Genomic DNA, 27,855 nt, shown 5'->3' with positions numbered 1-27,855 from the left:
ACACCCCCCCCCCCCCCACACACACACACACACACACACACACACACACACCAGGGCCCTTGTGGTTTAAACACGGGGCTGCCGGCCTGGTACACTATCGGGTGCCCCGGTAGGACGCGGGCAGGCAAGAGATTTTAAGACTTGAGCGAGAGACCTTGACAGAGAAAGAGGGACGGAGAGGGAAGGAGGGAGAGGGATGGGGGGGGGGGGGGGGGGGGGGGGGTGAAGCCCGAGCTCCCCTCTTAACCTGTCCCTTTATCAGCGGAAGAATGAAGGTAAAAATGGACTACGGTGTGTTTCTGGGAGGCCTAGGATGTGGATGTGCCATGATTGAAGACACACATACAGACACAGACACCTGGATGGTTCTCTCTGAGACCCACAGCTTGGGCAGCTCCTGTAGTTCAGGAGGGAGGGGATGGGGGGATGGGGGATGGGGGATGGGGGGGAGGGCAGGTCGAGGACCCAGATGGAGATGAGCACCGGTGTTTGGGTGCGGGTGTCTATTGGTCTATTTGTCTGTGTGTGTATGTGTGTGTGTGTGTGTCTGTGTGTGTGTCTGCAGCCATGGCTCACATGATAAAACAGGAATGATAAATGACACGGAAAGCCGATGATCCGAGCCAAGAATGTGCAGCTCCTGTTCAGGTTCACAGTGTCAGCCTGAACTTGGACCCCGTTCCCCCCGACCCATCTGATCTCAGGTTGTCACCGGCAACGCCTCCTCCAGCTACGGCAGAGCCACATGACAGCTGAGCCCCCCTCCTATGTTGATGATGGATATAGCGCTGAGCACTTTGACGTCACTGCAGTCATCTATCGATACGTGACGAACGCGATCACAGATATGGTTCTTTGGCGAGGCAAAGTGTTGTTCTTCGGGCCGCAAATCTCAATGCGAGACAACCGAAGCACCATGGACTAGTAAAGTAACTACATGGTAAATACTAAGTATATAACCATAAAGTTAAAATATGATGTGATGCATTGAGTCGTAACATCAACACTTGCAGACAGACACACACACACCACACTATAGAAACAGTGAAAACACACACACACACACACACCACCACACACACACACACACACACGCACACACACACACACACCACGCATTTGTTGCAGTGAGTTGCTGTAACACTGGTTATTTTCGACCGGTATAGAGGCTGCCATTTCTTGACAACAGAGAAACAGTGGTAGTGTGTCTGCATGTGTGTGTGTGTGTTTGCATGTGTGTGTGTGTGTGTCTGTGTGCCTGCATGTATATGCATGAGCGTATGTGCATGTCTGCATGTCTGTGTGCATGCATGTATGTGTGCATGTGTTTGTGTGCGTGCCTGCATGTATGTGTGCATGAGCGAATGTGCATGTCTGCTCCCGTGTGTGTGTGCGTGCGTGTGTACGTACGTATGTATGTGCGTCTGTTTGGAGTCGGAATGCTAAGCTGTTGTTTCTGGCAGCGTGGAGGCTGCACATCGAAAGAAAGGAGCTCTGGAAGTCTCTCCATCTGTCCCTCAACAGCAAGACAATGCTTACCGCCTCCCAGGGATGGCCCTCCAAGACACTGAGATAGCTCCAGACAATTTATATACTATTTAGCACTAAATCTACAAAGCAACAGCCTGCCATTTGGCTGTACAAGCTGCAGGAGCAGACAGGAAGAGAACCATTTAGCCATAAACCAAACCAAAGCTATGAAGTGGCGAGGCTAATTGGAGATGGTAGCATAAGATTATGATGGCGGTGTGTATGGAGTGTTCTTAAGGTCATCTGCTGGGAGATTCAGTTTGATCCCCGTCTGTTAAGGTGGACCAACGATCTACATCAATTAAATCGGTGGTACCACTAGCAACTAGAAAAATACATAAGCACCCATCATAGGCTACGCACGTGTCGAACCAAACTATGAACCACCTGTAACCCAGAGGCTGTGGGCGCTAGGGCTGTCTCCGTTATTTATTTTCCCCCAGTGAGGTGGCTCAATGTAGCGCTACGCAATATTACTGCAGTTGTGCCTCTCTTCATCCCTTATATTACTAAATAAGAGATCAGTTGACCTAAGCGATTAGTCGACGCATAATGAGTGTACATGAATAGTTTTAATTGACAGTTTAATAGTATAGAATGGTTTTCCACCTTAATGTATCGTTTGCATTTAAGCTGTTTAAATTACTTAAATTACACAGCAAAAAGAGGGGATTGATGATGCCACTCGCACTCACTGGTCAGAGTCTATCTCGCCCTCCAAAGCACGAGTCAAATTCTCACACAACTACCACGGTAGTTTGTTCATTGTGCACGGTATCAATGACACTGCAGAACTCGGACACAGGACACTGTTCTGGATGACGGACCACAATGAACTATCGTCTATTGTCTCTGTTTCTTAAATGATCATCCACTTACTATACGTCAGTATAGAACTTTTTTCATATAGTTTGCCCTTATTAAAACGTTTAAGAAAATAAACAAAGTTCAAGATGCGTGCAATGAAATGTCAAATTCTGGTTTTGATGGAAGACGGGCAATTTCTATCCAATAAGTATTCCAAAGTTCGCCCCCTGATTCAAATTAAACTCAAACCCAAAGGGTGCATTTTAAAGCATAGACACTGGATAGGCAGCAGTATGTATTCGTGGCAGTAGGGCATCAGGGGGTGAAATAAGCATGGGAAACAGTCATTATATGGAAAGTTCTTCCCCAGAACTCCACTGAGAGCATTCAAATTATATATAAGTGAATTATGAAATCTAATATACTTTGTTTTCCTTTTGGATTTGGACCTGGCCAAACTCACCTGGACATGAGGCCTGGACAGAAGTTTCACCAGCTCTTGTATTTCGCCATTGGCTGCTTTTCCCTGCAGATCCTCCGACAACTGGAGGCCAGAGACAGAGGCAGAGAGGGAGCGAGACAGAGACAGAGACAGAGACAGAGACAGAGACAGAGACAGAGAGTGAGAGAGACAGAGACAGAGGCAGAGAGTGAGCGAGACAGAGACAGAGACAGAGACAGAGACAGAGACAGAGGCAGAGAGGGAGCGAGACAGAGACAGAGACAGAGAGAGGGAGAGAGATATAAAGTGTGAAAGATATTCTCAGTTTAAAGTCCAAATGCAGATAATTTCTCGGAAAAGTCGATCACTCAATTGAATTTAATAAGCATGGATTGTTATCATTGGTATGAGAGCTGCAAATGTTTCATTGTAAAGTACAGCCAATAACTAATGTGTTCCGACAAAACTAAAAAAAGCATCATCTATGGTCTTGACTTTAAGTATGTCTGACTTAAAAAATCTACCAAAATATACAATTTATTAGAATAGTCTGAAACGTGGCAAATTAGGTTATTTTTCATGAAAAAAAAATCAAGCGCATCAGATAAACCAGCAAGATAATGGGGAAACTGAGCATGGAAGAAATGCTGATGTAACATCTGTCTCAAACCAGTCAGAGCCGTTGGGGGAGGGAGAGGGAGAGGGGGAGGGGGGGAGGGAGGGAGAGAGGGAGAGAGGGAGAGAGAGAGAGAGAGAGAGGCCAGAAAACAGGCCGTTACAGTAGGCGATGAGATGATGAACGTGTCGACGTACACGCGCAGGGGGGAAACGAGCACAGGACACAAATTGCCAACCGCCATCGGGCGGGCCGTGTGATCGTGTGAATGTGCCGCTGTGTTCTTCAGAGAACCCGTCCCGGGGAGCGGTGAGCTGACGACGTGATTAATGGGGCCGATCGCTCTCCACATCCAGGATGTGGAGAGAGTGCGGCAGAGCAGCACCTTGCAGCCACATACAAAGATGTGCTTGTACGGGACTGGACTCAAGAAACTTGACATCTGCCCGACGACTGACGGTGAGGAATCACCAGACTTCTGAGAAGCCTCTCTTCGGCCCCGCCAGAAGAAGAGCTATGGGTTTGTGAGCACAGGAGGTAGAAAGTGTGTGTGTGTGTGTGTGTGTGTGTGTGTGTGTGTGTGTGTGTGTGTGTGTGTGTGTGTGTGTGTGTGTGACACACATGTGTATGCATGCCTGTCAATTGAATGTTTGCATGCACATATGTTCCAGTGTGCTGTCTTGTACTGTACAAATGTGGTGTGTGCATGCATGTGTTTGTGAGGGTGTGTGCTGGTGTCTTTATGTTTGGCCACTACTATTAAACTACTTACTCAAGTAGATTCAAGCTTGAGTAACAATGACTCGAACTCCATTTCCACCCCTCAAAAAAAAATAAAAAAAATAAAACCATTACACAAGGTCATCCCAATGTCGCAAGCCCCCAAACAAAGAGGAAGCCAAATCAAGGGGGGTATGGGGGTTATATGAAATGCCATGGGGGTGGGAGGGGGGAGTGACCCGATTCTCTCCCTCATCACCCGCTCCCCACATTGAAACACCCTCCAACGGATGTTGGCAGGGGTCAAGGTCAGAACTGCGGACCCCGGTTCAACCCTTTACTACTTCGCCCCTCATCACTTCTTTGGGGGGACCAGAGGGTCATGCACCACAGGGGGGCACTGGGGGAGAAAACATGGCGGGGGAGGGGGCCGTGGGGTTGGAGGTATGGAGATGATGCTGAACTACAGAGAAATGGGTAGAGGAAGACAGCACGTTTTAACGGCAAGAAAACAGATGGTGATGTAAGAGAAGGAAGAAAAAAAGGAAAGAACCGCAAAGAGGTAGCAGGATAGGAAGAAAGGAAGAAAGAAAGACTGGCAGAGAATAACAGAGCTTCAGCTAGACAGACAGACAGACACTACATCAGACGGGAGTGGTGGGGGCCAGGAGAGAAGACGTTATCTTTGCGGGGTGTAGAGTGTTTAGTGGGGGAGCCTTTCCAGCATTGATATATAGATCCATCACCTAGCTGCCAAATGGTGAGCAGCCAGGGTGAAGGAAAGAAAGAGGGAGCGCAAAAGAGCTAGAGAGATTGAGAAAGAGAAAGACAGGGAGAGAGCAAGAGAAAAATTCCCAGTACACTTATATTATTGCCTTGTTAAGGCACCTTGACCCAAAGCACAGCAGGGGGCATGAGGGGGGGGATGAGGCATGTTTGTGCACAACACATTGCATCACACTGTCGTTACAGTTTCCATTCCCTGTATCTGTCTGTATGTCCATAAGTCTGTCTGTCTGTAAAGTCTACCAGTCCGCACCCCCACGTTTGCTGTATTACATTTTTTCCCTAAAAAATAACACCCCAGGCACCTCTGTGTGTTTAGGAAGAAAAGTGGGCCTAAAACACACACTCTCTCCCGCTCCTCTCCCTGTCTCAGACACACACACACACACACACACACACACACACACACACACACACACACACACACACACACACACACACACACACACACACACACACACACACACACACACACACACACACACACACACACCTGTTATCACTTTCTCTATGACAGTCAGGAATCACAAGCAAATGGAGTGGTGTTGAGGTGGGAGAAGCATGCACCATGTACCGCTCGTTGTGTTAAGGGGCCGATGGAGGAAGGTGGATGAAACAGCACCGCGCGTCTCTCCAACCGTGACATGAAACGAGGCTTGCCGGGCGCATGCTTGGTCAGCGAAAGCGACGTGAGCTGAGCGAGGGAGTCTCCAAAGTGCCGGTTTGCTCTGTTTCACACGTGTTTATGTGTTTGGTGGAAGCTCGTGTCAATACACAGCCCTTAGGCTGTAGTGAATTCCTGCGTTATTAACTTACTCATTACGGCTAATGCTGGGGGAAACCCGGCCATTACGGCCAGTCCCTGGTCAAAGTAAAGCCCCACGAGGAACGTAAATAATGTTTACGGGGATCTGTGGAGATGTATTTTGAGGGACAGCTATTTAGTGGCCTGTAGGGAGAGGGAGGGGAGCCGAGAGCCACCTGACGTTTCTGCAGGATATCCGTCAGTGTCTCTCTACCTCTGTGTCTGCGACCGTGTCAGGAGGACGGACTCAGGGGGGGATGCTGGTGCGCTCTCCGCTTCCCCCTGCTGGTCATTCCGGGGAACAGCAGTCGCTTTATCACACTTGTGTGAATGTGGGAGCAGTGGGGAATGGGTGGGTTTGGTTTGGGTTGCGGGGGCTCAGCGGCTCAGACGAGTGAAAGAGCAGGCCCCGGGGCCCGGGGAGAGGGAACGGAGATGGACACAGATTACAAGATGGAGGCTGACACAGAACGAGTGGCCGGAGTTTGGCGTGCCGACCCGGGGTCGTTTGGCACCGGCGCTCCTTCTCTGGGAGTCTTTGACGGGACTGATAAAAAGGCGACGCACGCCAAGACAGCTCATGTCTGCGGGCGGCTGTCCCCCCCCCCTCCCCCCCCGTTGGATTAATGTAATGTGGCACATTACATTCTGCTCAAGGGGACAAGTGCATGCATCTGCATTCGCTTGAGACATAATGAGAGCTAGAGTGTGTGTGTGTGTGTGTGTGTGTGTGTGTGTGTGTGTGTGTGTGTGTGTGTGTGTGTGTGTGTGTGTGTCACCAAATACGTATTGGTTTCATAGATTTACAGATTTAAAGAATATAATATTATCCAGCTTTAAATCTAAAAATATACGTGTGGTGTCTGTGTGTGTGTGTGTGTGCATACAGCAACAAGCATATCGTTGCAAGTATATAATGTACGTAATACAGAACACTGTTACCAAAGTAGCGAGACTTGCTGGTGGTGCATGGGTAATGTCAGGCTCTAGCTACTATGTGTGTGTTTTGGACAGTGCTGTAGGTGGTGTGTGTGTGAGAGTGTGTGATACACAGTGTGTATGTGTGTAAGTGCAAGTGTGTGTGTGTGTGTGTAAGTGTGGTGAAGAAGTAGGGGGGGTAGACATAGGGCGATGTGTCATTTCAACTAAGGCGATAAATATTACAGCTCCATTACTCGAAACCCAAGCCTGAAATGGATTTTGCCCCAAACTATAAGTCTCAATGCAAACCTCTACCCCTCACCCCCCTGGTCCCCACCACCACACCCCACCACCACCACCACCACCACCACCCTGCACTGCCCTGCCACCACTTCAATGGCTCCCATTTGCAGTGCGTCGACGCAGGGTGAAAAGCGATCCGTCTCTAAAATAAGAAACAATCCACTTCTTTCTACTACTAATCGACTATTTTTCTACCCCTGATACCCGATAATCCCGGTGAGGCGTTGCCCACGGCGGTTAGCGTAAAGTTAAACGGCTCTAATTGGACAGAAACAGAACGGAGGCGGGAGAAACGACTCAGATGGAGAGGAGAGGTGACGGCCGGGCCCGGGCGGAGGGTTGATGAATTGTGTTTTCCTGAACTAAGTACCCCCACCCCACCTAGCCGCCCCAAAACCCTGAACCCCACGCCTGTTGTCGCTCCCTTGACTCAGGGCTAATGGGATGATGCATGACTTTGTGAGGGGAGGGAGGGGGTGAGGGGGGGGGAGGAGGAAAGGCCACGGGGATATTTGGATGCACTTTGATTACAGTACACAGAGCCAGGACTTTGTTCAGGCCCACACACCAACACACACACACACACACACACACACAGCTTTACAACCAAGAGCACCCTCTCTACGCCAAGTAGTCCCATCCGCTTACAGTCGTGTGTGTTCCTATGTGTATGAACAAACAAACACAACGGAGGAACGTGAGCTTTAACGCGAGTGGTGTGCAAGTGTGTGTGTGCAAGTGTGTGTGTGTGTGTGTGTGTGTGTGTGTGTGTGTGTGTGTGTGTGTGTGTGTGTGTGTGTGTTGCTTTCACTGGCGTGGAGGACAAACGTCCCTGGTTCAAACTGACACGCCAGGACAGTGAACAAAGCCGATACAAATACTGTCGGGACACTGACCAAGACGGCTGGATTCTTCGTTATAATGTGTGTGTGTGTGTGTGTGTGTGTGTGTGTGTGTGTGTGTGTGTGTGTGTGTGTGTGTGTGTGTGTGTGTGTGTGTGTGTGTGTGTGTGTGTTCCATGTTTTTCCGACGCCTGATGAGAACAGCAGGGCCCAGTGGAAAGGAAACCACCTGTGGCCGGTTGCCATGGTTGCTGCGTGGCGTGGCAGACATGGCATTACTGGGGCAGGTTAACAAATGAAAAGAGGAGGCTGCCACGCAAGCCCCTGTCAGGCGTCCAGTCGGTTCCACCCCCCCACCCCCGGACTCTCTTTCCTCTCCTCTCCCACTCCTTGGCCATCGGTGTGCCACTACATTTTTTCCTCTGTCTAATCCTGAGCAGCTGCCGTCTTCCTCTTGGCAACAGTGGCATCCAGATCCACTCCCCCCCCCCCCCCCCCCCAACCCCCCCATCCGTCTCTCTCCCTTTTACTCTCTCATTCCTCTCGCTCTTTGCCATACTTTCTCTGTAACTCTCCAAAGGTCTTTCGAACCTTGGAAAGATAACCCGTCTGTAACGAGAGACTGGGGTGTTCTATCAGCACAGACAAGGAGTGATTGACATGACTTCACGTGTGTGTGTGTGTGTGTGTGTGTGTGTGTGTGTGTGTGTGTGTGTGTGTGTGTGTGTGTGTGTGTGTGTGTGTGTGTGTGTGTTCAGAAGGGAAGGTGTTTTTGGAAGAAGCAGGTAATCTGGATTCAGTGAAGATGGAGAGGAAAAGGTCAGAGGTCAGGAGGAGCCGGTGCTGTGTTTGTGTGTGTGTGTGTGTTTATGTATGCGTGTTTGTGAATGGTGGTTTTGTATGTCTACCCCCAAGAGCCAGATTAAGGTAAGATAGTGAATGTCAGAGTGTGTTCATATCTGTGTGTGTGTGTCTGTGCGTGTGTGTCTCTGTGTCCGTGTGTGAGACTTACGTCGCGGGCCATAGCTCCATCTGTCTTGGGCGGGCGTGGGCCTATGCTCCCGGTAGTGCTGGAGACACTCATGGATCTGGAAGCACAACGTCAAAAGAGTGTTAAGGAGGGAGAGAGAGAGAGAGAGAGAGAGAGAGAGAGAGAGAGAGAGAGAGAGAGAGAGAGAGAGAGAGAGAGAGAGAGAGAGAGAGAGAGAGAGAGAGAGAGAGAGAGAGAGAGAGAGAGAGAATGAGAGCCAGAGATCGAGAGAGACGGAGACAAAGAGCGAGAAAGCCGACAGAGACAGAGGCAGACAGAGAGAGAAACAGAGAGTTCAACTCGAGGCCAAGAGAGGAGGCCTCACGTCGATCTGAGCAAGCAAACACGCACACACACACACACACACACTCACACAGCAGTGTTCACTACAGAACTCAGACATGAGTGCAGACACTGTGGACCACCCCGTTGGCCAGTTATCCTGCATGCTCCAATCTGCTTCAAACCACTGCTAAATGCACTCTATACACACACACACACACACACTGTACACACACAAAACACAGACACGCATTCACACAGACACACACTCAGTGACAATCACACACACTGATGGCTAATTCAGAGGGTCTCGTATGACCCTTGAGCACAGCCTCCAAGTGCTTTTAAGCGTTTAAGCTCCCATTCGCTTGCTTGTACAAACTGTCCAGATTTCCACTATGCGCTCGCTGCGTACTGGTGGCCAGGTGACGCGTCCAAATCCACTCAGGGCGCTGGCTCAGTACTCAACCTTATCAGCCTCAACACTGCAACCCTAGAACACAGACCGCCTGGGGGAGTGAGCGAGGGGGAAAAAAAATAGAAAAAGACATGGAAAGTGGTATTCCTGAATCCCACATCTCACACACAAACACGCACACACACGCGAGAACACTTAAGCCGTCACCGACGGGAGATGGATTCGTTTACATGAAAGCGCGCACGCAACCGCACACGCAAAATAATATATAATGTGTCCCGTGGATGACGAGCCTCCAGCTGTGTGGCGCTGCCGGTCTTCCCTGGGCCGCCGTCAGGGCCCCTCAGCGGGGAAGACATCTGTGGTGGTGGGCCATCTTCCCTTACACCCTTCACCCCTGTCTCGCCTGTCTACCACTCCCCCCAGTCATGGAGGGGGAGGAGGAGAAGGGGCCAAGTGGTGGGGCCTGGATCTACAGCTGGATGGCCCACAGGCAGCTCCACCGCAGGGCTGGACAGTAGGCCTGTCTTGCTGTGGGACACGAACGCACCCCCCCCCCCCCCCCCCCCCCACCCCACACACACACCCGCCTCCTCGCAGTCTCCGCAGTCTGTCCTCCATTTAAAGGGCCTAATTAGCACATGTGGTTTAGCGCAAGCACAAATGTATACACACGCATGCAGAGACACACAAGTCAGACAGAGAGAGACACACACACACACACACACACACACACACACACACACACACACACACACACACACACACACACACACACACACACACACACACACACACACACACACACACACACACACACACACACCCCACCACACAACACACAGAATGAAATAAAAATAACAGATGTTCTGAGTAACAATGGTTACTCGCCCAGAAAGAACAAAAAGACAAGAAGAGGCACGTTAAACCGTTTTGCCGTCTTCTTGTGAGCAGTGTTCGGGTGATTTTTTGTTCACAGCCGAGACACATCTGCCAACAAATTGACATTGATGCAGCGTCTCTGGGGGATCTCTCCTCCGCACATTGAAATGTCAAAGAGGGAATATGCCCCTCTACTAATGAATTACTTTTCTGAGGAAAACTTGGGGCCCTCTGTGGAAACACTGGTGTGTCCTGATGAAAAAGACCAGGTTTTCTTTATCATCTGTCCTTTATATTCATGACAGTGGATGGATACTCCAACGCAATGGATGAGGCAATTCACAGCACAAACCAAAAGCACCGCCACTCACCATCCACCAGTGTGATTACAGGGGGTATCCGACGGGGGATAAAAAATCGGACCAGTGACTGAAATGTATCTGTTTACACCGTTCCCCCTCTTTCTCTCTCCCTCTCTCTTGTTGAACTGCTGCTCTTTAAACCCTTACAACCGTTTCAGATTGATTCATCAGAGTGGGACTCCCGTCCATAAATCAACCCCCTGTTAGTGCTCATTGTGGGCCAGGTGACGGGGGTCCACCCTGTGGTTTGAATCTCTGTGTAAAGCCGGCATTACGCGGCCATAAAACACCCTGCATTAGGTGTGTCCCCCGGGGGCGCCGTTTAAAAGCAGGGGCGGAGGGAGGCAGAAGCTCCGCTCAGAGAGAGAGAGAGCGCTAGGGGCCTGTGGGCTGAGATGTAGGCTTTTTATTGAGATGGTGACAGAAAGTCCTTTGAGAACGCGAGAGGCCCGGGAGTGCTACTTGAGAGGCATGGGAACCCAGAACCCGAGGAAGATAAAAGCTGACTATTTGGCTGGAGCACTATGTCTGGGGGAAGAAGAACGAGACAACATTGTTTTAGAGATCTCTTTAAAAAAAACAACAACTGTTAGGCTTGTTTAGGCTTTTTTTGAGCCACGCTGAAATGGATAAGGTGGGTCAATGCAGACGTGAGTCCATCTAGTCGGAGTTGGGTTAAGCTGCCCCGATCTATTCCCCTTCTCTCTAGGCTCACACCTTGCCCTGGACGGGTGTGATGGACACATTCTCTATTTAACGTCAAAAAGCTGAAATACTCCATGAGCCGTGGGCCTTAAATAAAGCTTTTCACATACTCTCCCCGGTTCCAGCACAAAGCCAAACATAAAAACAGACCGAGAGCCCGGTTCAAGTTAGTCCATCCGTCTTGAGCCCATCTTCTATTGGCCAGATGAAACGGTGTAGAGAGAGAGGAGCTGCCAGTGGCCGCAGCTTGCAAACATACCACAGCGCCGGTGACATCTGCTTAGGTAGTTGCCTAACCATCTCGTCTTACCGAGCGACTGTGGAATTCTTCGTTTTCTGGATGCCGTGAACAAATTGCATGATTGAAATGCTTTTATTTACAACCCAGGATGCCTTCCAAGTGTCTGTCTGTGACGTGGTGGCACGTTTAAAAGTCATTACGGCATAAAAAAGAAAAAACATCGCCTATTCTCTTTCTTTCCGACCTGTGAGGTGGTTGCCGTGTTAAACGGCGGAGCGGAACTTGTACTTAGAAACACAATTAAAAAGTGGAATAAACGTGAGCGTGCCGCAGTCTGGAGGGGCTTAGAGCGCAGCAGAGTACACTGGAGGCTGCTCAGGGACGCTGCCACTAATTAAAGACAGGGGTTCCAGGACTCCACATGCACCGCATTAAATTAAATTAAAGTAAAAATCAGGTCATGGAATCGAGGCCCTTTTTAATATCAGTGAGTGAGGCACACTGAACCCTGGGCTTCAAAGAGAGATGAATGAATGTGAACTTTAAAAAGGAACATTCGAGACATGCTCCACTGGAGAGCTTTTAACTCTTTAACTTTTGTTTGGTTCCAGAAAGACCCTGAAGGCCCAAAATAAAGACAAAAAAGGATGGAATCAGGAATAAGAAACCTGGATTTGCAATTATCCATATTTATAATCTTCGATTCCCTAGCTCTCTCGCCTCTGGAAGCCTTTTTCGTTATGGCATTAAGGTCAAAAGAGTTGCCAATCAACATTTTCCCGCACCTATTGGTCATTTCTTTACAGTTTATACTCCGCCACGTCATATATCACACGACTGAAACGTCTCCAACGCATCACGTAGGTGGTCAACAGACCGTCCCAGTCCTGTCTCCACAGACACAACCCAAGAAGAGTAGCCTGTCTCATAAATTGTAATCCAGATATTACACAGCGACTGACTCCTGGCACAAAACAAGAGGGGGCGTGTGCGGCGGAGAGAAGCAGGCCTGAAAGATGGAGTGGTGCGATGATGGAGGCTGAAGTCTGGACATCACAGGGCTGGATAGTGTTTCCGCTGTCTGAGGCCCCGCGACGTGGCTCAAGGCCTCTGGTTAACATCCAACGCCCAGGAACCCCTCATGTCAAGACGGGTCGCCACTGACCTTCTTTCCCCCCTGCTCCCGTTTCAAGCTCCAGTCACCAGGGTTACACATCCTGCAACAAGCCATTGGTGAATCCCCCGGGGTGCCATTGCTTTGTCTGATCCGGAACACTTTGTCGAGGGCCCCGGCGGCCCGCTGAACCAGACCGCGTTGGAGGGATCGGAGGGCGACTGCAGACAGACCTGCAGGGTTGCGACTGCAATAGCTGTCAGTCCGGGTGTTTATTCAGGGAGCAGAAGGAGAAACATTGAGGCAGGCTCTCGTTTCACGAGGCCAGTCCGCTTACACCATAGAACCTCATCTTTGGACCTGGCACAAAGGGGCACCGGGGTCCTGGACAGTGTGCGGTGGTTCCTGTCCTGGCTGGGAGATGACAGTGCCATATTCCATCACTCTGCCAAGGGAACAACTGACACGCTCGGCTGAGTCGAGTTACACAGACGGGAACATTACCCGACATAATGGTGTTGGTGACATTACATCTATTGACATCACAAGGGGATAATGTGTTTTAAATGGATCTTGTGATTATTTCTCAGGACGTGGAATACTTTTCCAGGTTCCTGCATGAAAGACCAGACACTGGTCTGCAGTGTATTTTTACTCTTTCACAGTTTTTCCGGACAAAGTTAAGTCAAACATTTAAACTAGTGAAGTTAAACACTTAACTAAAGAGAATAATGTTTTTATAGATTCCAGTTGAGGTTCCTGAATGGGTGAGGAGTGTGTGTGTGTGTGTGTGTGTGTGTGTGTGTGTGTGCGTGCGTGTGTGTAGTACTGAATGGAGGGCATAAAGCCAGGACTCATTTCTCGTTTCTCATGACTTATTGGTCAAGACTGATTTGACAAGCATCAAGTTGTAGACAATTGGACACAGAAAACCGGGTGGACAATCTTTCAAATCTGCAGGTGAGCATCAGGCAAGTCCATACGATGTATGGATACGCCGGGGAGCTGTAAATACAGTGTATGGTGCGGCAATGCATTTTGATAAAAAAGATTTTCCATATTTTCCGCTCCACTCCTATGTGCCATATCTTATTAAGATTGGCTTCATATTGTGTCGACCTTCTGGTTTCACTTTGTTATCCATCATTTTCTTTTCCTCCCAAAAATACCAAAATGGAAATCGGGGTCAGTGGGAGAGCCCTCAGATAACGGATGTGGAACTGGACGTATCTGGAACACCAGATAGGCTCCTTGATTACCAATACGGACATCTATCTCATGGAATCTGGGTCGTGTGAATCGTTAGGGTCTTGTCTGCTCGTAAGCCCCTCCCCCCAAACTCGGTACCCCTTCCATGGTCTTGAGGCTTCACGATTGTTCATTTAGCAGCTAGCCAGCCATGCTGCGGTGTCCCCTCCGATGCCTTCTTGACTTATCAAACCCCTTACCCGAGACTTCATCCATCATCCAGCTGTGTAGCTGCTCCACCTCCACTCACAGCAACTTGTTTGTGGATGCAGAGCAGGCCATTCGACTTCAAGCTGTGCTCGGCCATTAAACACTTAAACAAATATTTGGGAGGTAGCCCGAGCTTTGGGAATAAGGCTGCGAGGAGGAGGATTTATCCTCGACGCAGCTGAGACTTTCAAATCGTAAATAACCCGCGGGCTCACGTCAAAAATGAGTTTTTCTAAAGTGAGTAAGTGGCATGCTCAAACATTATATAGCAAACGACTGCACAATCCATAATGACCTCCTGGGTAAAAAAAAGGCTTCTATGCTGTGAAACAAAACGCCACGCTTAATAGACTTACTAGTATAGAAACGCGAAGGGATACAGAGGTCAACGCTCCACAAAGATTGAGGTTCCCTTCAACAAAGCAAGCCGCAGGTGTTTGCTCACCTCCCCTACAAGGGCTCTTGTTCCCCTGGAATAATAAACAGAGCGCTCAGAGGCAGCTAGGTGCTGAACGTGCTAACCACAGACAGTGTGTGCAGATCTCTGAGGTGGTATAGGCTTACAGGCCTTTGCCGGCACCGGAGACGATTAGCGGGGCTGCGTGGCTGTGCGCAGGCTATGGGGTGCACAGCAGAGCGCAGGAGGTTACTGAAGCAGGAAGGCAGGTTTCTAAGAAAATCTTTTCATGAGGTCTCCCTTGGTGCCGGAGCATCAGGTCGGAGGAGAACTAGTGTGGGGGCGGGGGTGTAGGAGGTTTGAGACCGTGTCAACACTAAACGTGTAAACACGTCTTTCTTTTCCTTCTGGTTCGACCTTTGCTGGTCTGAGGCGGACGTTTTCCACCACTGAAATCAGAGGTCTATGAAAACTGTCTCACACCATTTCATTTCAACATCTAACCGCTCATACTTTTGAATATTACACAGTGCAGACATGGCCACACGAAGATAAGAGCTACACTTAAGGTGAGGTGCTTGGCTTGTGGTCGCAGCATTTACATCGATAGCATACAACTTAATTAAACTGGTTAAAAAGTGATGAAATGCTAATACACATTTTCATTGGTTACTCTGAAAACTGATGGAGACTTAAAATTATCTTCAAACTCCCAAATATTGACAATTCTGGCAGAAAAAGCCTGATTGCAGGCTGAAGTCATCAAAACAATGTAATTTTACTGATTGGAATTCAGCAGATCCATTTCAACAAATCTCTAAGCCCACCTAATTGATGGCAGTTGTAATCCTATGTACCCTTATTGCCAACCTCATATGAAACTACAACACACAATGTCTTTCTTATTATTTTTCTAGTGTGCCACAGTGAGGTAAACTTGTTTTCCAAAAACCCAAAGCAGCCTCATAGCCTTGCTAAGGAGTTTTCAAGACGGACACCGTTATGAAGCGACTCTCTGGGATAGCGTAAGTTACAAGCAGCTTAGCTACATACCTATTAGCCTCTAAGTGGACAAAAACGAAGGGGAAAAGCGTGGTGACCACAAGCGATCGAGCTCTGGGGCCCGTCTGAACGCCTGCTGACAGAAAGTTGGTCCTCAAGGAGTCCCCCACCTGTGTCAGGTGGAAATACAACTTTGTATTATATTTCCTGTGGCTTTCCACCGAGCGGGTCACTTGGCAGCGGAACAGTGAGCGCCGGGGAAATAATAGAAAGCACACATGAGCGACTCGTTAATTGAGAGGAGGGGGAACTGTCTGTGTCGTTTTAGGCTGGCCTGCGCTGCACACGTAGGCATTTGCATTTCGTTCCACATTAGGGCCAGACACGGGGCGGCGATGAGAGGTCTACCGGGCCGAGGGCGGCTCCTGAGGCCCCCGGGGCCAACGCCGAGAGACCAATGAAACATTTGCTTCACCTGTGTTACATAATCAGATTAGCGGGGACGTGAGATTGTCTGGATTGTCTGACGAGTTTTGAGGTGAGCGAAAGAAAGACAGGACGAAAAGTGGTATTTGGTTCGAGACTTTAGGGGAATGTTTTTCTCTTCACCCCCACTCCCGATTCCTCCCCAGATTTTTCCTCTCTTGTCCCCTCGTCCTATGGTCTTTTCCCCTGTAGATAGGCCCGCGCAGCAGCAAGCGATGCTCCGTGATTATTCAGGTGAGCCCTGAGCGTTCCCATATGAGTGATACGGGCAGATTTGCGTGTGTGTGTGTGTGTTTGTGTGTTTGTGTTGTTATGTGTGTGTGTTGATATGTGTGTGTGTTGAAATGTGTGTGTGTTGGTATGTGTGTGTTGGTGTGTGTGTGTGTGTTGGTGTGTGTGTGTGTTGGTATATGTGTGTGTGTGTGTGTGTGTGTGTGTGTGTGTGTGTGTGTGTTGTTATGTCTTTGTGTTGGTATGTGTGTGTGTGTTGGTATGTGTGTGTGTGCGTGTGCTGGTATGTGTGTGCGCTTGCGTGTGCGCGTGCGTGTGTGTGTGTGTGTGTGGTGGTATGTACTGTATGTGTGTGTATTAACCGGCTGCTTAGCCCGTACTGAAGTATCCGTCTGGCTGGCCTTGCGCTATTCTAGAGTGGAATCTGTGGGAGCTGTGCGGCGGGCCGGAGAGGAAGAGGACGATTAAGGCTTTATTAATGGTGTGCCACTGACGTTAGCCATGTTCACCTGGGCGCTGGGTGTCTCGCCGCCGGGCCCAGGCTGAAAGACGAGACGGTTGTTCTGTACTCTGGTGCGCGCCTCGCCTCCCCGTGTCTGCCCTGCCTGGCCCGGCCACTTGACAGGCTGGCTCCCATCTTGGGTAGCGAGGAGGAGGAAGAAAAAAAAAAAAAAAAAAAAAAAGGAGAGGAAACGCACACAATTCTGCCTGTCTGGTGTTGGCTGGCGGGCCTTCTCCACTTAGACCGAGGCACTAACGATAAGAGACGCTAAAAGCAGCTCGGTTTTCCCTTTGACAAAAACGGAGGGGGAAAAAAAGAATGGAAATGGGAAAATGGGTCCAATAAAGAGGCATGTCTTGATGTGTACGAAGAATGAAGTGGTGGCTCTTTAATGTTGCCCTGATGCCTTCTCGTTTCATGGCTCTGAGGGCCTGTCTTTCCCATAATTCTACTTTAATGGAGGGGAGGGGAGTTATGTTCTCTTCCAGTAGCAGGGATCGGGCTGCTTCAGCGTGGCGAATGTGTCTCTTTTTTTATTCTATTGTAACCAGCGCTCACCACAACTTGAAGGCCTTACTTTTTTGAATCCCACCGGTCCATAATTACACTGGAATCCACATTGACACACATATCAAGAGATGTCGTTTGAATTTGGTTCACGGATTTCCCTGTTGAACTAACCGTTGCACGGAAACAAACGCAGGCACACATCGGACACGCGGGACACATCGGGAACGACAGGCATCGACAGTGGCTGAAACTCCTTAATAAGCTGGCAGGACAAGGGCCGACTAGAGACAGAGAAATTACCTCCAGCCCCGTTCCCCACCGGCACGACTGCTATCAAAATAGCATTGGAATGCAGCACACGTCTTGTCACATTTTCTGCCTGATCGAAGTTGTTGTACGGCCCGGTGCGTTTCCCAGAAATCACTTGTTATCCACTTTGTCGACCTTGGTTTCCAGCCAGTTCAATCCTAGTAAACCGAATATTCTGAATTAGTGGAGCCCATTGCAGAATGCATTGTATTAACTTAAAGAGCAAAACCACTTTTTCAGCTGGAATTCCAACAGTCTGAGATTTAATAAACAGGCTTTTTGAGCTTCAATTTTTAGAAAAGAGGGGGGGGACGGGGGCCGGGGGACCGGGGGGGTCTTGTTTTCCCTCATGGTCCCGACCCACGTGTCCGGGAAGCCAAACGTCCTTCAGACATTAAATAAACCGCTTCTCAAACTGAGATTTACCATCCACACACTACGTAGTAGCGTTGTACTAAATGTGTCAGGGAAGCCTTACCCTCACTCGGGATATGGACATTAACTTAACCGCTGCTCCGAGTTCCACCATCCATAAACACCATGGCATTAAACTAGTGCCCGACGAACCTTAACGTTCTCTCAGACGCCGCTGTCAACCGCTACCCAGACAGAGCTCCACACGTCCACGAGCTGCAAGCTCAGGTAAATAACATGCGAGCGGTAGGGAGATCTCAACCTCTCCTCTACTTATATATCAAGCGTGTTAAATATCACCCTAATATAACTAATACGACATACTAATATTACATTGTGTACACAGTGCAGAGCCCATGTTTGGTAAAGGGCTCTGCAGATGGGCTGTAATCACAGCTGGTTTGAAGGCCAGGTGAAGTGTGGGGCCCTCCCATTCATGCAGCCCTGCGAGATGTGTGGAAACATAACGCCACCTTCATTAACAACATTCTATCGGCCCCACATGCGGGTCGTGTTTTCTTTGGGGCCGACGTGAACAGGAGCCTGAACCAGCAGCGGCCCTGCCCATCATTATCTGGTCTCATAAAGCTCTTATTCTGTGGCCATCCATAACAAGTCAGGCAGCCAATGAAAGCCTTCTGGTTTCCTCGGGGCCCGACCTCCGGGGTTCAGTTCTGCGTCTGAGGTATGTTGTGATTCAGATGATTTTACATGCTTGTTCGTGTCTTCCATGACCCCGGGTCCTGAACCAACAAATAAGCCAACATATCTTAAACCAGAGGAAACAAGGAACCTCCAAAAAAATGGATGTCCATTTCCTGTACTATAATGGGGCCAATAGGAACGAAGGGGTTAGTGACTGGGAGGTAAATGTAATCATGTGTGTAAATTGTGTGCCAGAGCAGAATGCAATCATTCAAAGTACCTTCTCTGTTCAGGAATGGTTCAGACAAAGGACAGAATATAAAGCCTCACACTTGCGGCCCACTGTTGCGGAGCCAACAGCTCATCCTGACTGCGCTATTGTCATTGGACGTCCTCTCGTTAATAGTAGCTATCTCGTTTTAACAGGCAGGGAACCAAACACTTTGAGTAGGTGGCATATTTCACAGCAGTAGCAGGCAATCAACTTTGTAAAGAGCCAACAGAAAATGCCAACACTTTTTTTATTTGTTTGTATGACAAACAAACTTGTGTGTGTGTGTTTGTCGGCTTCATGATACACAATTTATCAGAAAATTGAAAATTAAAAATTAAAAGGTCCAAAATATCCAACATAGTATAACTAATCACCAAATGCATTAACTACAAGGATGTTTACCTTGACCAGAGAGTGCAGACTCTTCTCCCCAAACATCTCCAGGAGAAAGGTGTTGTCTTCCGGCCTGCTGACATAGGGGTTGAGCTGGGAGGGCAGTGCTGCCAGCAGCTCATACAGACCTGGAGGGGACGAGAGAACACATGCATGGATTTAACACACAGACAAGCATAGACATGGACATAAAAACACGCATAGATACAGACAAAACTCGAAGACAAACCCCTGAGATGCATGTTAAACATTGTTCTGGAATTATTTTGCATGTCTCTCTCGCTCTCAAACTGTTACCATATGAAATGGAGAACACACATGCAACCCAAGGGAGCAATAAGCCACGTCCCTTAACAGCCTCTACTTCCTGGTTTTGTCACGTATTTGGACATGCATCTTCATAGCTTATGCCAAAGTTAGCTTTGATATCCATCCTCAAGCCAGATCCCAACATTTATTATTGATTTCCTTTACAACTCCTATGGCACAATAAGTAGTTCTATATGGAATCAATAAGTGGGGTTGAAATTCAGGTTTCCAATTGTTTTTTTGGATGTTGGGGATTTGTAGTGGTCCAAATGTGAAGGAAACTTCACTGTTCGATAATGACCAGAAGAATGCAATACTGAGCTGAACCTCAGATTTAGAGTTCACAGGTCTGGTTAACATTACCAATATTGAGATACTTCTTTTCCAAGACAATGTGTCCCAGATATCGTACCATATTGTAAAATAAGGCTAATAAGGCCTAAAATTAAAACAAAAATTGGAGGTCCAAACATGGTTTGAAGACACCAACAGAGAACCCTCATCCAAGTGGCATCCAGGAAACCCTGCAGAAAGTATCTATGACTGTTCCATCCCCTCCTCCCCACACCCTCAACCCTAAAAGAAAGGTCCAAGGTTCCTCTCCAAGTGCAACAGATTCCCAGGGAGCAGTAGCAGGCTCTAGCCAGTTGTTGCCTTGCTTCTTGGCCTTCTGGCCTGGCACTGATCCTTTGAAGCGTGAGGGTAGATTAAAGACCCACAGGGTGCAGTTGAGCTAGGTCTCATGCATTAGGAAAAGCCCTCCTCCCTTCATGTCACTGCACAGCAGCCTCCCTCCTTTCTCCTCCTCCTCGGATGCTAAACCATGAAACCCAATCAGATAGAAGATAAAATGACTTTTGAGGTTAACCTGATCGCATGGACAAAAACAAGTCAAATCATCGAAACGTCAAAACAAACTTGAGCCACTTGGATACTTCTTTTATAAGGTATTTCAGCAAAAATAAATAGTCTCAGATTGCAAGTGTGTACACAACACAGTAGTACGAAACAAAGAAGATCTGAAATAAGATCACATCTGAAAATGATTGATTGAGCTTGTGGTTGACGTGTGCCAGCTGGCTGATTGAGTGACTGAACGGCTCTCTGGATGGGTTGCAGTCACTGTGCACTGGCAGCAACAGCTTGCGGCCGGATAGGAGGCCCCGATTATGGCCTGACTAGCCAGGGTGCACTTTGTGGAGCTCGTCCTGCTGCTGGAGATTCAGAGATACATTGAGAGTGTCTCTCTATACATTTAGAGAGACATTGTGGACATGACTGATAACACACTATTATGTGCCTCCTAACTCTGGTTCCTAATTAGAGATGGTACTGGTGATAGGGATTTCGTTCCACAGTGAAACACAATACAATATTGTGCTTGAAGCACAATTCAATATTGTGCTTCAAGCACAATATTGTATTGTGTTTCACGGTAACTAATGTTTTGCATGAGAGAAGGCAGATGTATGAATGCATAAGTGGGCCATTGAAAGTGAGCGACATCCAGCGATGAAGGAACATATGCATGACATATATGTATGACATATGCCGGAATAATCAGCCACTCAATAAACGACTTGGCTTTAACTGAGGTCTGATACATCCATACGTCCTCATGTCTAGGTGATCACCTTGTCAAATGACCAACGGCATAGGAAACAAATCAGTTGTGGCAGCGATAGATTGAAAAACAAGCTTCCGCAGCTCCAGGGCTTGCAGGTCAGTGTGTCAGGGCGAACCTAGTGACCCACAGGAAAACTAACTCAAGACAACGAAACGAAGTGCGACGGGAGCCAAGAACTAAACATGGTTCTTTCTAAGCTGAAATTAAATCTAAGATTGTACCTCAGGACAGGCGGTGGGGCAGGGAATAAGGAGGGAGAGAGTGAGAGAGCAAAGAGAGCAAAACAAAAACACAGAACCCATAATGGCTGGGAAGCTGCGATGTAGGAGTACTTCCAGTAGTGTCCACGTCGGAACTTGTGATGCAGACAACAAACCAGGGGAGGGGGGGGGGGGGGGGGGGAAGAGAGAGAGAGAGAGAGAGAGAGAGAGAGAGAGAGAGAGAGAGAGAGAGAGAGAGAGAGAGAGAGAGAGACTTGGCGGAAGGGTGGGTGAGCCCACGAGTCCACTCCAGACTCTTTCACTTGGTCACTGCAGATCTGGTCTGGCTCTCCTGGGTTTGTATTGGCTCGGCCGCTCTGTTAGCTCTCGTGAGGCGGGGCGTGTACGACCAAGGATCTGGAACGTCGATGAAACAGACCACTAGTTCTGTTGTGGCCACGGCCCTCGATCAGGGCCAGACCAGACTCCAACGGCCCCGAGTCCAGAGGGAGGCCGGGCCTCAGATGTCCCTAAGATGTCCGGTGAGGCCACGCAAGGGTTTCCCGTACGGGGAAAGTGACCACACCAACTGCCAAACAGCACTTCCCCTCTCACGCCCACACCTCCACAGTGGTTAAGATATTTTGCTTTTGACCCCTTCATCGGAGACCAAAATGTCTCCTGTCATTTAGTCGCATTAAACATGATACACACTAGTGACATGGGGTCAGTGAACTGCGGAGGACTTCGTTTCCTGGAGCAGAGCAGAAATTAGGAGGGGACAGGAGCTAATCTAGAAGACGCATGGAGGTCACAGGGATGTAAAATATGACCCAACAGCCATTACACGTTGAACTTCCTGGAACTGTTTACTCGTGCACCGCGCCTTGGAAGACTGCTAGCCGGGACTGCTGGGAGAGAAATATATCGCAGAGTCCATCATTTTGGGGAAAAGGTGAGCTTGTTTTTTCAAGCGCACACAGAAAAGACAGAGCGTACGTCTGGTGAAAATGAACTTGTCCTTCTGAAAGCAATGGAGGAAATGAACTCGGGGGCCTAGTTTGGTTTCCTCTCCCTAAACTCCCCTGTGCCTGTTTCCCCTCCCAGGTGTCCAATGAGTTATTAACCCTCCCCTGTATATCTATCAGCGATTTATTAAGCGCAAAACACATGTGAGGCTCATAGGATTTGGGGGGCAAGGGGGTGGGAATTAGGACAACATTCGGGAGCCCTTCCTAGCAGGTCAGTAATTCAAACACTGCTATGCGAACACGTTTCGTGGCCGTCTGCGGTGAAATAATGGTGGCTTACGGAGGCGAGGCAGCAGGCAGAAGCAGCTGCAGTTTGTGTACACTAATCCACTCAGGGTCTGATTTACCTCTTTATTCTCCAACCTCAGGGACGGGGAGAGGAGAAAAGGAGGCCTGTCGCAGCGTGAGGAAGAGTACCAAGGGAAAGAACAGGACCGAGATGTGAAGCGGCTGCGAGGGTTCGGATGTACACGTGTGGCAATCAATCAATTGTCACAAACGTCTAGGAAGAAAAAGTCAAAGACGGAGTGAGAGACACCTTTGTAAATAATGGAGATTGATGGTCATCCTCGACGGCGGCCTGAAAAAACTATTAGAGAACTGATGACTCCCACACTTATGTCAACACTTTTATTGTTGTTGCATGGGGAGACAACCTACACAAGAGGTGGGCGGCGGTTCTGTTGGAGACCGGATCTGGAGGGGGATCTGGACTGGACCAGACAGTCGGGGGAAGGCTAGGGTTCCTCAGCGACCCCATTACACAGCGGCGTCTGTATCACTTCCCCGGGTGTTCTTACTACCTGCACTGCCGTCTCACATTGAACCGTCTTGGTGACTATCATGCTACACAGTCTCAGACCTCTGAACGGATCCCTCCTCATGAGGAGGCTCATGATTGATTTCATTGATTTCATGCAGTGTCTACAAAAGCATAAAGGTCACGCGGCGGTAAAAGGATAACAGGAGGGTCACGTTTCTTTGCGAGTTAAGCACCACTGTTGTGACATACTGTACCGGGCATAAAATTAATCAGAATTACATGTTGAGAAAAGCCCTGTGATCCGTTAGCATAACTTACAATGAGTCCAACAGGGATGTGCAGTGGCGGCGCACTGTGTAAGACCAGGGAAAAGTGTAATATAGAAGACTTGGCAGAGGGGTCTAACAGCAGGGGTCTGCGCTACATTGAAACCACCAAGCCGCCCATTACCAGCAGCAGAAACCCAACCACTTCTGCACATTAAAAGAGAGGTCAGGGGACAAAGCCCTTCATTATCAGCCTCAATGATATTTCAATGCCTTGCTTCCTGAATCCCTGCCCTTGGCAAGATGTTAGGCAGGGCTTTTCAGCATGGAAAAACGACAAATGACAAAAATGAGAGCGGTTATGAAAAGGATCCTCAAGTTATTGTCAAGATTGACATGGGGAGTGTAGCAAAATCCAGATGATTAAAACGCAGAACCTGAAAGCCATTGAATGCTTTTGCATGAACAAAAACAAAAGCTTGTACTTTCAGTTTTATTGAACACTGCTTTGCAGCTCCCTTGTCCATGCACTACGCTCCCTCACACACCTTTAGCCTCTTACAGGGCTGTCAGCACCTTGGAAAACAAAGCAACGATGCACGTGTTGAAATAACGTCATTAAAGTTTTATTTTCGGAGGCTCCTTTGGCCGCCTGAGGAGATGCTTTGTTTTGCAGTTCTGTCCAACTTCACATTGTGAACCGTTTAGACAAATGTGTTCCGCACCAGTAGAACCCAAAGCATCAGATACAGATAAAGGCAGCACAAAGGACAAGGGAAAATGTTTTACTGTTAACGTCAAGTGTTCCCTTTATGCGGTATAGAGGAGAAGAAGAATGGCATCGGGTCAAATTGAGGGAAGGTGACGTTACGAACATGTGTTGATGAAAGTGGTAATGAGAGAGAAAAAACATACACGTGCTCTGGCAGACGGAGAACGTTTAATGTGAGCAAGGTCTATACTTGTGAACGCTAGTGGCTTCTCTATGCCATTAGAGATCGTCCTGGATGCTACATACGTTCTTTCCTTCCATTGAAAGATCTAGATGAAAGATCTACTCCTTTTCTCCTGCTCAGCATGGCTAGGGTATGGATGCTTTGAGGCATTTCTGAGAAGTAAAGACGCCTTAGCAATACTCCCAGATCTCAACGACTTGCCACCTCCTCTTGCTTTGGCAATGGACCAGCAGTGGCAGTTCCGGATCATGCCGCAACAACTCTGCTGAGCATGTCCTGTCCAGATTATACCGGCTAATTGAACAGCCTCATCTGAACCACCTGAAAGGGTTTAATTTGGATGATGCACACTAATAACAGCAATTCACTATGCATGTTTGCTCCATATATCTGCATGCACCATTTGGCCCCCCCATATCTCTCTGACCTACTCTCCCTCTATCAACCCACCCGGGCCCTCAGATCCTCCTCAGCCGTTCTCCTCTTCACCCACACATCAAAACGCCGCAGCCTTGGCGATAGAGCATTCTCCAGGGCAGCTCCCAGGCTCTGGAACACCCTCCCCCAACATATCCGTGACTCCGAGTCCCTCACCATCTTCAAGTCCCACCTCAAGACCCATCTCTTCTCCTCCGCCTACCCCTAGATCACCCACCAACCCAAGCCCCATCAACTTTATATTTCCTTTTGTTTGTTTATTGTTGTGCTCCTATGTAAAGCGCTTTGAGTACGAGAAAAGCGCTATATAAATTTAAATTATAATTATTATTATTATTATTATTATATATCTCATACATCTTCTCTTGCACCCGAAGTGCAAGTGGCTTGATTCAACAACCCCTGCCTGTGAAGGTCAAACTGTAGGCAAGGTCTGTGCGGCTGTTTTAAACCTCTTTCCAGTGCAAAAGAGCATACCCTGTACTGGCCAGTCCTAGATTTAGCCACTTATTAGGGATATTAAACAGTTCTAAAGTTCTAAATTCCTCATAAACAAAAGTCCTTGTCCTGGTCTCTAGCCTTCCCTTCAGTTATTTTTGTGTTGTCGTCTTTGCTCTTGATTTTTGTCAGAGCAATGTGGAAACTTCGGTCCTGATGTAACTGGAAACAGGGCCCTCATCCAGAGGCAACAAACCCTTGTGTTTTGGTATCGTATCCCCGCGGCGGAGCTCCGGCCAGGGACAACGGCAGAACGGCTGGAACATGGCTGACTGATCCCAGGGGCTCCCAGCGCGAGTGCTGACACCAGGACCCTCACCCCCGCCCATGGCGTGCCTTGATCTACCAATAGACTAACTCACTCACTCACTCAGTCGTTACCCTGGTGGAATCAAGGCCCGTGGACGTGGAGGGTGGCCAAACTATCTGCATTTCTTGCGCGTTTGGACGGAAAACTTGCAGCGCAAACGCCAGACAAGCACAATGTTATGAAGAAGTATGCATTGTGGTTCCGTTATTGGGGACTTGTATCTGTGAAAGCCACGAGGATTTTGAGTGTGGAGTGCTTAATATCAGAACAATGTGTATCGCTGTGTCCACTTTCGCTCACACATGCGCTGTCTCTGTTACGACGAGAACCTTCCAGAGCAAGGCAGCACCGCTTGCTATGTCTCTCATATACACGGAGTATCTGGTAAAAGGGTTGTCCCGTTCAAAAGAAATCCCACTTTTATGTGTGCCTCGTCTGCCTGCCTCCTCCACATCTGCATGCGGCGGCGTTAGCCTTATCTTTTAATGCTGTGAGGGGACCGTAAACCTTGATAGCACAGGCAGGTACGGCTTGGAATAACACAGTAAACGTTAAAAGGTTTCATAGAAAGCGGCAGTGTCTTTGGAAGAGGCCGCTTGGATGGTTGCTCTGCGCCTGAGCATTTGTGTGTAAGTGAGTTTGTGTTAGTTGTGTGTGTGTGTGTGTGTGTGTGTGTGTGTGTGTGTGTGTGTGTGTGTGTGTGTGTGTGTGTGTGTGTGTGTGTGTGTGTGTGTGTGTGTGTGTGTGTGTGTGTGTGTGTGATGCAGGTGGTTAGAGGGTTCTGTAATGCCAGGCCATGGGCGACATAAAGTTTATTTTTTTGATGCTGTCATACTTAAGTGGATAATAATCCTACCCTGCGACACCAGGGCTTCCTTTAGGGTGCAAAGTGAATCCTGCACTGAATAAAAGGTACGGCAGAAGGATTCAGTTGATTGTTGCAGTTGTAATCCCAAAGACAAACATGTCTTCAACATGGTGATGAGATGAGATGGAGATGGTTAGAAGGTTGTTTTTTTCCAGCAATTTGTTTTTCTTAAGTCCCTTGCACATATTTTTGTGGTTTCATGTACCAAAATGGATTGATGTATTTTTTTCATTTTCATGTCTCTGTTTCTAACCATTGGAGCATAACTGTGTTTATTTGGGTTATTTTATGATGAAGTGGGTTTTCCCAAACAAACGCAAATGAATTAGCATTTGTTCTGATTGGTCAGAAATTATTATTATTAAGAGAAAACCTAAGGCAGAGTTCCCATATTATCAGAAGCATATTTTTTATAATTGCATTTTTCTTCCTTAAGTATGAGAGACATCTGCATGATTTGAAATACCAAAAGGTAATCCACTTTTTCATTTTTATTTTCCAGCATGTCTCAGTCCCTTAGCTTCAAACCGGGTGATTTTATTAAAGTGGCTTTAAGGCATATGCATATCATATCCCTTATGATCTGGTTGATCAAGATTTTTGGCCCACAACAGCTTTTTGACATTTTTACAACGTCATACTTAAATCTTACACCAGAACTGCTCCACCTGTGACTTTGATATCTCAAACTTACTCAAAGTCCCGAATGGCTCATAGAAAGCCGCGGTTTTGCAATAGTATCTTAGGTAGAGACATTTATTTCTCAGAAAAGAAAAAATACTTTTACAATGTCTAACCAGCACATCTAACAGTCCGACAAACAAAAAAAGGAAGGGAAAATCCTGCTCGGGACAATATGGAACCTTTCAGCGGAGACGTCAACGTCAATACCATCGGGTCTTAATCGGCCGTACGAACCCCCTTCTGAGCACGGCCCTGAAAATAAAACACGCGAGAAAGGGCCTACGCTACGCACTCCGCCAGGGACGTCCGCTAACTACTAAACCAGGGGAGGAAATGGGGCTATCAGGTGCAAACACACCCACACTCGGCTCACAGCTAGAGCACACACCCACACTCGCTCCGGGACACTCCCGGACTCGCCGAAACGACCTCTGCAGTCTCATAAGCCAGATGCGTTCGGGGTTCTCTCGTGAGACGA

The 27,855-nt window shown here is 48.3% G+C and overlaps 1 protein-coding gene across 1 annotated transcript in view; it reads right to left on the bottom strand.

The window, feature by feature from the left end:
• The window catches only part of mpp7a (MAGUK p55 scaffold protein 7a), a 112,585-nt gene that overhangs the window by 52,827 nt on the left and 31,903 nt on the right, over nucleotides 1-27,855 (bottom strand). The window contains 4 exon segments of the mRNA XM_060045769.1: nucleotides 2,801-2,881; nucleotides 8,785-8,803; nucleotides 8,805-8,860; nucleotides 19,437-19,555. Of these exon segments, the coding sequence (XP_059901752.1) occupies nucleotides 2,801-2,881; nucleotides 8,785-8,803; nucleotides 8,805-8,860; nucleotides 19,437-19,555 (275 nt within the window).

Source organism: Gadus macrocephalus, chromosome 23 (genome assembly GCF_031168955.1).
Source record: "Gadus macrocephalus chromosome 23, ASM3116895v1".
Classification (NCBI taxonomy): domain Eukaryota; kingdom Metazoa; phylum Chordata; class Actinopteri; order Gadiformes; family Gadidae; genus Gadus; species Gadus macrocephalus.
Note: the sequence above shows the minus strand (reverse complement) of the source record. Positions and strands in the feature narration are given on the sequence as shown.